Raw genomic sequence first — 9,741 nt, 5'->3', positions numbered from 1 at the left:
TGCCTCACGGCAGTTTTATGTTCCTCTCTGGCACTATGCGCCATCTAGTGACCTGTTTGAAAATTGCTTTGACACAGAAATCAGTAATGCACCATGAAATTAGTTTTTTTTTTACATACTTAGACACAGTGAAATAGTTTTTAAAAAATTTTCTATATAAGGGTATCTGTTTTTAAACACATTTTTAACATAACATTTTTAGCAATTAGCTGTCTTAGTCTCAATGACTTTTTAATCTTTTCTTATGACATATTTAACCTTTTAACTGTATTCCCATTCATCTCTAAGATAAACATTTTTAACCCTTTACATCAGCACAAGTCCCACCGAGCGCAACAGCTGCACTACAGTAATACACAGATTTTGGAATTATAGCCACAGGAACTGGAGAACAAAGAACTAAATCCAACCAAACAGGGAAACAGCAATCCAGGGAGGCTGCCTGCAGACAGACATCCAATTAAACCACAACAGGTAAGCAGATATATGCTCTAACCCACACACATACATAGAGAACATTTTGAAAGTAGTACAAATTGTTACACTGCACCCTGACTGAGTGGAGATCAAACTATCAGTGAATCCACGCCAGCACTACTTTATAGGTAATCTTTGGGGCATGACTGGGCAAGTTGACATGTCTTAAAGAAGCATCCATGTACCCTGATGAGCAGGGGCGTCGTTTCCCGTGTGTGGGAGATATGTAACTGGGTAGAGAGATAGTCTCGAGACAATAGAGAACATCTTATTCCCATGTTTCAGAGACCACAGAAATGTTATTAGTACAGTGTTACATCTTTCATAAACACACACAGTGTTGCATGATAAATGGATGCCTGCTGAGTCTGGTAAACCGTGAAACTATTGTGCAGGACAGAAAAGTTGTGTGTGTTTCTTCGCATTACATGGGCATGCAAAATTCATAACTGTGCAACTTTCTTGTTCCTTTTCTTTGCCTATGGCTGCAGTGAAGTTTAAATTTCCAAAGTTTTTGGACACCCCATACATTTTTGAAATATTGCATTAAGAATCACTCTTAGGTGCACTATTCAAGTGCAATTTCTTTTATTACAATCACAGCCATAATACTAAACAAATCCCCAAAAAAGCCACTAAAAACATAAAATTGATTGGTTCCATAAGAATAAGAAGTTTTGAGTCTTGGGTATTTTAGTAGAATTTAGTTTTGTTAGTTTCTCTTCTAAACAATAAGCAAAAATAATATAATTTGTATTTGTTTGTGTCTGTCTATTGCAGTCACACCTTTTGAAACACAAGAAAGATTTTTCCACAAACATTTCCTGATAGTATTTGAAATTTTAAGGGTGTCTGAAAACTTTTTTCCATCACTGTATATACATTTTCAGAGAAGTTCAGAAATGGCACAAGGACCACCTCATTAGATTTTGGCAGTGATGCAGCTTACAGTCTGGATCCATAGATTTGTTAAAGATTTCTATATCACTGGAAGATAACGGCATGGCGTCACTGTAACTATGACTACAAGTGAACACTACATCAGCTGCCTGCTGACAATCACTTCATTTCGATCCTACTACAAATCCACCGTTGCGGGCTTATTGGGACTTATCTGTTGGAAATGATACAAGGAGCAATTGATTAAATTGTGGGGGTGTTTCTGAGTCCCATCAATTCCTGCTGCCTGCTACATATTTAGGTCACGCAATTCGGTATCTGTAAGTAATGTACACATGCATAACACACGCCTGTGCTCAGCACATGGTCATTTTGTTTATAGGTACATCTATATTAAATGGTCACATTCTATAGCACCATGATTTCTGTCACAAAGTTTTCGAGATTTCAGCTGTTGGAAATGATACAACGACTGAGCAGCTTTGACCTATAAATTCCCTGCCTTTTGACCTATAAATTCCCAATCTTCTCTGTTCCAATTGTTCCAATTTCCTCTTGTACTCCCGGGCACCCTCTCCTCTCTCATGGTGCTGAGTTCCACCCGCTTACTACTGTTTCCGCTCGGCCAATCACATCGCTCGCTCGTTCCAATCTCTGCTGTCGAGTTTTTGGCGCCCAATCGGATAGCCCGCTTGTTCCAATTAGGTCACGTGACCGCGGGACTCCCCAAGCACTATTGCGCCGCACTTGCGCAGTAGTGTATTCTCGCCGAATCTACTGTAAGTACCGCAGCATCTTCTGTCATTTTAACGACGTAAATGTGCAAAACTGTTTTAAAAATCACGAGTTTGATTGACTGTCATCACACTGAGGTACCGTAGTGTGTTTTTGAACTGGACATGTAAAAATAATGGTGGAAAAGTCGTGACTTCGTGTCAGAAACTGATGTGCTGTTTTCATCGTGTGGTATTAGCGTAGCATCATATCGTGTTCTCCGTGTGTTGTGGTAGCTGGCTAACATTCATGCTGGGATGTCCGTTCTCTAGATTAAACAGCTTATTGTGAGGTTTTATGACTGTAATAAATAAGCAGTAACATGTATACATGCGTATATGTATGTGGTTACGTATATGTATATGTGTGAAATACACGTGTATAAATGTGTACATGTGCGCACGTGTATATATGTGTATATGTATCGAATGTACATATAGAAAAACATTGAAGAACACAGATATATGCGCGCGTGTGTGTGTGTATATATATAGATAGATAGATGTGTGTATATATATTTGTATATATATATATATATATATATATATATATATATATATATATATATATATATATAAATAAAATGAGAGACTGTTGATGTGTAAAGTTGTCAGTAATCTAAATAGATGTGTGATAAACTGGTTGAAGAGTTTTCTGTTCTTTACAGGAACTGAGCTCAGATTTAGCTTCGTAAACAGTAAGTTGTCCTCCCCCTAACGGGACCCTTCTGCTGAAGGCCTCGCCAGAAGCTCAGGCTGTGGGGCCCCGGCAGGCCGGCTACAGGGCCAGACCAGCGCAGGAGGTGGAGGAGGAGGCCCGGGCCCACGTCGTCTCCGAGGGTGGCGACGTCACCAACGCCACCCTGGTGCTGAGCCGGTGGAGGGTCCAGTTCGGCCGTTACCAGGGCCAGACCTTCCACTGGCTCCTGGAGAACGACGTGGGCTACGCCGTTAATCTGGTTTCCTCTCACCAGAAGGAGCGAGAGAGGACAGGGTCTCAGTCCCCGCTGATGGCCAACAAGGTGAATGACTGGACCTGATTTATTCTGACACACATTCTGACTGCAGCTCTAATTCTGGTTTGTGGACCTGCAGGATGCCTTCACCCGGTACTCATCAGACTACCAGGACTTTGTGGAAGCCGTTAGGTTCCACAAAGCATTTGAGGAGGCCCGGGTGAAGTCCCTCCAGCCTGGGCAGGAGGGACAGGCCCTTGTTGGCTTCGGTGTCTTCAAATTTGAGACCCTGCAGAGCCTGTACGAGGCTGAGGACCCAAAGAAGATCCGGTATGTTTTCACTGTAAAACATTTAGAGATTCTGTCATGATAGAACATCTGCTGGATGATCAGTGAAGATCTCAGTCACCTGAGGACCTTTATCATCTGCAGATTCGTCAACTACCTTAGGAGGAAGGCGCCAGCTCCAGGCACGCAGATGGAGAACGCCGTCTGCTACGTCAGAAGCCGAGACAGACAGAGGAGGAACCCTGCTGCTGCTGCTGCCACCACCGCTACCAGGACCTCCACCTCCTCCACCGTCAGCAGCAGCTCTGCCTCTGTCCCGGCTTCGACGCAGGGTCCCAGAGCTGCATCCCAGTATGTGTTTCATTTTGCTGATATTTGACTTTGGTGATCTTTGAGGGTTTTTCTGAAGGAATATTTATATTTCTTGTGTGGTTCGGTTTCAGATTTGCAGCCTTTGTCTCTGGCCGGCGTTCTCTGTCTGCCGTGGAAATGCAGGCAAAGATAAAGAAGCTGGTGGTGTCTAAGCCTGCATTTCCAGGTGAGCTCTGGTTCAGCCTCAATGAAATACAGAGTTAAACTTTACTTGTTTTTCTCACTGTTTACCTCATGTTTCTGTATTTCCACTGCAGCCTCCTCCAGACCAGCTCTTTCCTCAAAACCACCCGAGGACCCCACGGATGAAGAGCTGGTCCAGGCAGTAGTTGACGTAGAGGAGTGTAAGTACTCACTAAGACAGACTGACACCTGGAACATGTTGGTGATAACAGAAACTTTGAATACATGCTGACTTGTCTTTTCCTTCTGCTTTGTAAATGTTTCTGAATTACAGAAGAACTGGAAACCAAACAGTAAGTCAGTGTCACATTAGAACTTTCTGGTGTCTTTGTGGGTTAATCACACATCACTAACTGCCATGCTGCTCATAACCTGAATCATCCTGACTAATGAGATCACCTGTAGACACACCTCTCCTCCGTCCCGCTTTTCTTTACCTGCATAACCCCCCCCTCCTCCAGCTGCTGCCTGCATCCAGCCGTCGGTGTAATTAGCTTTCATCACGTCTCTCTGATTCTGTAAACCGTCCTGCTGTGCTCCTTAACCTCAACTCATCTTAATTCCATTCATAGAACTAAAACTGTACATTTCTGTTGCAGCCTCAGCAGTACAGGCCCCTCTCTCACTCCTCCCTCCTCCTCCACCTCCTGTTACCTCCTCCCCGCCACGGGGGCAACATGGAGACACTGCAGGGCCAGAGGAGCCCACTGATGAGGAGATGCTGGAGGCCTCACAGGAGCCTCATGCTCCTCTGGCCCAGGCTCCAACACCAGCCCAGGCTCCACCTCTGGTGGCCCCAGCGGCCCAGGCTCCACCACCAGCCCAGGCTCCACCACCAGCCCAGGCTCCACCACGGGTCCAGGCTCCACCAGCGGTCCAGGCTCCACCACCACCGCCACCACCACCACCACCACCACCACCACCTGCACTGACGGAGCAGATGGCTGCCCCACCACCTCCTCCACCTGCTGGCAGTGCTGAGGTGAGTTGTCAGACAGTAGGTGTGGCCTATCAGGTGTTGTGTTGCTCCCCAGGTGCTGAAGTTGTTTGATTTTTCTCTTTCTACCTGCTCCCTGACTCCTGGAGAGCAGCTCTCACTGCAGAGCAGCAGCAGTGGATCGGCCGGGTGCTGTTTTCCAGGGACAGCTCGGGGAGGCCACGGCTCATCGGAGACCTGAACCTCTGGTGGTACCTTCCCCAGACCCGGCCGGTCTACAGTCAGCCTCCCGCGTCCCCCGACCCCTTCTTCACATGTCGGCTGTTCCTGTGGATGCCACACAGGATCTGGCGTCTGCAGCTGACATGCCCCCAGCCTTCATGCACAGGGTCCATGATGAAGGCTGGGCTGTACAGGACCATCCGGAGGGTCCTGGACATCGACGGCTGGTATCTCATGGCCACTGAGTACCTAGAGTGCCGTCGATGTAAGAAGAAGGTCGGAGGCTGGTCACAGGGCATCATCAGGCAGCTGCCCCACACCTACAGCTGCCAATTTCCTGCTGTACTCACGTACAGGTAAGAGCCAGTTTAACCACACTGTGTGCCTGCGTGTTGGACATGGATGAAACTGAGACTGATGCTGCTGCTTGTTGCTGCAGGTTGTCCTGTGACCTGAGGGTGGTTGCACAGCTGAAGTCCCGCACTCTTGGCAACAGTGCCGCTCAGCTGTGCAACACCCTGCGGGAGACCCACGCTGACTCCTGGATGCGGAGAGCGATCCACTACCTCGGCGTGTGCGAGCAGTTCCTGGCCTTGTGCTCCGTGAGGGGGCCGTTTCCACCACCGCCCCAGATGCCCCCTCTGCCGTCAGCCGAGTGGCTGCTGACGGTCTACGGCTACGACGTCCTGATGCGGCTGGAGGAGTACAAGGCCAGGATCACGTCCACCTTTGGATCCATCTTGAAGATGGATTCAACCAAGAAGGTAAAGGAAGTTTATCTGTTTGACACGTCTCTCACTGAAACCTGTGTGTCACTCACTGAAACCTGTGCGTCTCTGTGTCCGTCCAGGTGACGAAGAAGCTCGCAGGTATCGCCTCGGACACGGCTGTGTGGGTTACCAACGTCGGTAACGAGCATGGGCAGGTCCTCATCAGTGTCCTCACCTCCTCAGAGGGCTCCGAGGGCCTGTCCTGCATGGCGGCCGGATTGATGAGGCGATACCAGCACGCCGGGGTAGCTCCCCCCCAGCTCATCTACGTCGACCGTGACTGCTGCAGCCGAGACGGCGTGTCCAAGACAGCTGCCTTATTTCCAGTATGTACCTGAGATTAATGTGACTCCTGACAGTCAGACATCATTCATGTTCCTTACCCACGTGACCATAGACCACAGTCAGGACAGGTTTTGTTCTGAACATTTAGAACATATTGGACATAAAAACTCTTTAAATTCCAACCACCTCACAGATAATTACAACTCTGATGTTGTCTTATTAAATATCGTTTTATTAATATTATTATTATCATTATATACATACATACATACATACATTTGATTTTCTTATTTAATGTTGATATTTTAATACTTACTGCTTGCTGTTATGCACCGTCCAGTGGAAGCTATTTCTATTTTCGGCATGCCATGTATTTGACAATAAAGCTATTGTAATTCTAATTCTGTTTTTTTTTTTTTTTTCTGTTTCACAGGAGTGGGGAAAGCTGCTGGTGAGGCTGGACATCTGGCACCTGATGCGGCGCTTCGCATCAGGTGTCACCACTGAGTCTCACCAGCTCTACCCCACTTTCATGAGGCAGCTGTCTCATTGCATCTTCGAGGTGGACTCTGGAGATGCCTGCCGTCTCGCTGAGGCCAAGCGGTCCGAGCTGGATGGGAAGCACGGGATGGTCGGCCTGACGGACGCCGAGGTGATCCGGAGGATCTCCAAGGAGGAGTGGAGGCTCCACTGTCGTCGGCGGACGCGTTGGGCCGAGGAGACCGCACTCCTCATCAACGACCTCCTGGACACCTTCGGCGGTCCGGCCGGACGCGACACCCTGGACATCCCGCTGCTCGACGCTCTCCGCATCCAGGACATCTGGAAGACGCAGAGACGCCACCTCAGCTGCATTCAGGACCCACCGGGGGTGCAGCTGTACACCCAGACCGGCAGGCTGACAAAGGGCGGGGTCAGCCTGCCAGTTTATCGCTGCGCCAGGGGCTCCACGTCCCTGGAGTCCTTCCACCTCCACCTCCACCGGTTCATCCCAGGTAACTCCTGTCTCTCAGCCTGCAATACAGAAACATTATGTAGTAAGTGTATGACATGTGCTAATACTGTACACTTAATGTCTGAATTAAAATCTGTTTTGTCAGGTAAAAGTGCCAGCGCCAAATACTTCCAGGCGTTCCTGGTTGATGGACTGGTGAGGTGGAATGAGGACAGAGCAGCAGCAGCTGCACCTCCGGTTGCAGCTGAGGAGCAAGTGGCGTCTCTGCGCTCCTACTGTGGCCACCTCAAGCACATCCTGAACCAGAAGAGCCAACGGGTGCTTGGCCTTCACATGGTTCAGGACTTCACCAGGCCTGCTGCGTACACAGGTAGATGATACGAAAACACTCCGTCATTATGTCAGCTGTTGGAGCAGTGAGTCTGACCCTCCTTATGCTTTGTCTCAGGTGAGCTCATCGGGGTGGAGTACCTGTACCAGCAGACCGGACGTGTGCTTGAGGATGTCAGTCTGGACCCTGACGCTCCGGACGAGGCTGCTGCCATCCAGGCGCTGGAGGAGGCGGATGAGGGGTTCGAGGACGACGTCGGGGACCCCACGGTCTTCGAGCCAGAGCCCCCCTCCGCCATCACAGCGGCAGCAGCCCGGTCAGGTGATCCAGCTGACGCACCCAGGTCTGAGCCATCCTGTCCGGCCGCCCCTGACCAGGACGCCCCTCCTGAGGCCCCTGAAGGACCAACTCCGGCTGCCCCACACTCCTCCGACTCTGAGGTAACTTCTGCAGCTACTAACCGCCAGTAATGTAACGGCAGAGGAATCTGTTTCTTCATGTAAATAAAAAGCACCTTGGAGAAGCTATTTAACAGCACTTTATGCTTTCTGCTTCTCAATTTCTACATTTCTCCCCCTGTGGTTCTTCAGGAGGAGATCCAGTGTGTCCTGAAGCTGGCCCAGGCCCTGGTGGAGATCCGGAACCTTCAGGGGCTCTCTGACAGCAGGGTAGACAGGCTCATTGCACTCTGGCAACGCCTGCCAGAGTGCGACAAGCGCCGAGTCGTCTACCCTGCCAGACACCAGGAGAGGCAGCCCACGGGGCGGTTCAAGGCAGCGAAGGGGAAGAACACCTCCTGTCCTGGAAAGGAGAGTCTCTAAAGGTAGGTCTCTTTAAAACAGCCGTTCCTCCACCACCGTCCGCTCCAGTCCTGTACAGTAACAACCATCTCATCCTTCGCTGCCTTCTAGCTGCCTGCTCGGACAGAACGCGGGCCCTGCAAACTGGCCCAGCGCCAGTCGCCTGGTCGAGGCCGTTTGCAGCCAGCTCTGCCGTCTCCACCCAGCCACAGCCCGTGTCGGTGGGGTCCCAAAGACCCGGTGGTCCCTGGTCCTCACCGACTACGTGGCCATCAGAGAGGCAGTGCTGGTGTGCCCGCGTCTGATGGCTCAGACCACCATCCAGCTCTTTGAGCTGAATCAGAGGACCCTGTCTCAGTGGTAAGAGCAGATATGAAGCTCTTGTTATCTATTATTTTTTTTATTTTAATGAAAACCCAGCAGCCTAAAGTCTCTTTGTGTGTTTCAGGTTCTCACGTCGTCAGAAGGCCTGGGAGAGGACTGTGCTGGAGCAGGGAACTGGCATCGTCTCTGCTCCAGCAGTAGCAGATGAGCCTCTCCCTGCTGCCAAAGGGCTGTCCCTGGTGCAGGTGGGACAGGGACAGCCATTCGTGTTCCCTGGACCTGAGGAGCAGCCTGGACCATCAGCTGGAGGTCAGCCAGCCCCTCCTCCTCCTCCTCCGCCGCCTCATCAGCATCCTCCTCCTCCTCCGCCGCCTCATCAGCATCCTCCAGCCATCGGCTCTGCTCCTGCAGCCGCTCCTCTTCCTGGACTGACTCGGCTGCCGAGGACGACGGCTTACAGGAAGAGGAAGGCAGCCGAGGCGGCTGCTGCGGCTGCTGCTGCGGGAGAGGGCCCTCCACCAGGGACTAAAGCCCGCCGGCAGACTGCACAGTACACCTGCAGTAAGTGTGGCCAGCTCAAACGGCTGGACACTGGCCACACACGCATTGCGGGTGTGTCGTACTGTGCAGCTGTCGGCGGGATGACTGTAGAGGAGTGGAGGGAGAATATGAGGAGGCTTCCAGAGGAGAAAGGGGACTAAAATTATTTTTTTTTCATTAAAATTATTTTTGGTTAAATACATGTTAAGATATATATATATATATATATATATATATATATATATATATATATATATATATATATATATATATATATATATGTATGTATATATATATATATATATATATATATATATAAATAAAAATAAAAATAGAATTTATTAAATAAAGAGAATGTCATCTGCATCTTGATTCTTCCTGTTGTTTATTTCCATCACACTGAGGACATCTGAACTTCAGCAGCTCAGTAAAACACATTAACACAGAAGTCAGAGGTCAACCTGATCATCAGGATCTATCAGCTGGAACATGAGGTCTCCTAGAGGGAAACAGTCTGTTAGTAGAGTTATGGAAATAAATCAGAGTACATGTATTCTAGTACACACACACACACACACACACACACACACACACACACACACACACACACACACACACACACAGTGCC

At 49.2% G+C, this 9,741-nt stretch overlaps 2 protein-coding genes across 2 annotated transcripts; both read left to right on the top strand.

The window, feature by feature from the left end:
- Nucleotides 1-5,010: 5,010 nt before the first annotated feature.
- On the top strand, nucleotides 5,011-8,501 carry LOC111572276 (uncharacterized). Its single transcript, XM_035950766.2, has 8 exons — nucleotides 5,011-5,464; nucleotides 5,548-5,872; nucleotides 5,959-6,204; nucleotides 6,597-7,158; nucleotides 7,264-7,488; nucleotides 7,567-7,889; nucleotides 8,040-8,272; nucleotides 8,361-8,501. The coding sequence occupies exons 1-7, from the start codon at nucleotides 5,220-5,222 to the stop codon at nucleotides 8,268-8,270; spliced, it is 2,157 nt and encodes a 718-aa protein (XP_035806659.2). The 5' UTR covers nucleotides 5,011-5,219; the 3' UTR covers nucleotides 8,271-8,272; nucleotides 8,361-8,501.
- On the top strand, nucleotides 8,362-9,302 carry LOC111572285 (protein enabled homolog). Its single transcript, XM_023275874.3, has 2 exons — nucleotides 8,362-8,609; nucleotides 8,698-9,302. The coding sequence occupies exons 1-2, from the start codon at nucleotides 8,554-8,556 to the stop codon at nucleotides 9,272-9,274; spliced, it is 633 nt and encodes a 210-aa protein (XP_023131642.1). The 5' UTR covers nucleotides 8,362-8,553; the 3' UTR covers nucleotides 9,275-9,302.
- Nucleotides 9,303-9,741: the final 439 nt, after the last annotated feature.

This window comes from Amphiprion ocellaris, chromosome 6 (genome assembly GCF_022539595.1).
Source record: "Amphiprion ocellaris isolate individual 3 ecotype Okinawa chromosome 6, ASM2253959v1, whole genome shotgun sequence".
Lineage (NCBI taxonomy): Eukaryota > Metazoa > Chordata > Actinopteri > Pomacentridae > Amphiprion > Amphiprion ocellaris.
This window is presented reverse-complemented; position numbering and strand designations above follow the sequence as displayed.

Coding starts and splice junctions, on each gene's coding strand:
- LOC111572276 (XM_035950766.2), top strand. CDS start 5,220: ATGCCACACAGGATCTGGCGTCTGCAGCTGACATGCCCCCAGCCTTCA. Junction 5,465..5,547: donor CCTGCTGTACTCACGTACAG/GTAAGAGCCAGT, acceptor TTGTTGCTGCAG/GTTGTCCTGTGACCTGAGGG. Junction 6,205..6,596: donor AGACAGCTGCCTTATTTCCA/GTATGTACCTGA, acceptor TCTGTTTCACAG/GAGTGGGGAAAGCTGCTGGT.
- LOC111572285 (XM_023275874.3), top strand. CDS start 8,554: ATGGCTCAGACCACCATCCAGCTCTTTGAGCTGAATCAGAGGACCCTG. Junction 8,610..8,697: donor CAGAGGACCCTGTCTCAGTG/GTAAGAGCAGAT, acceptor TGTGTGTTTCAG/GTTCTCACGTCGTCAGAAGG.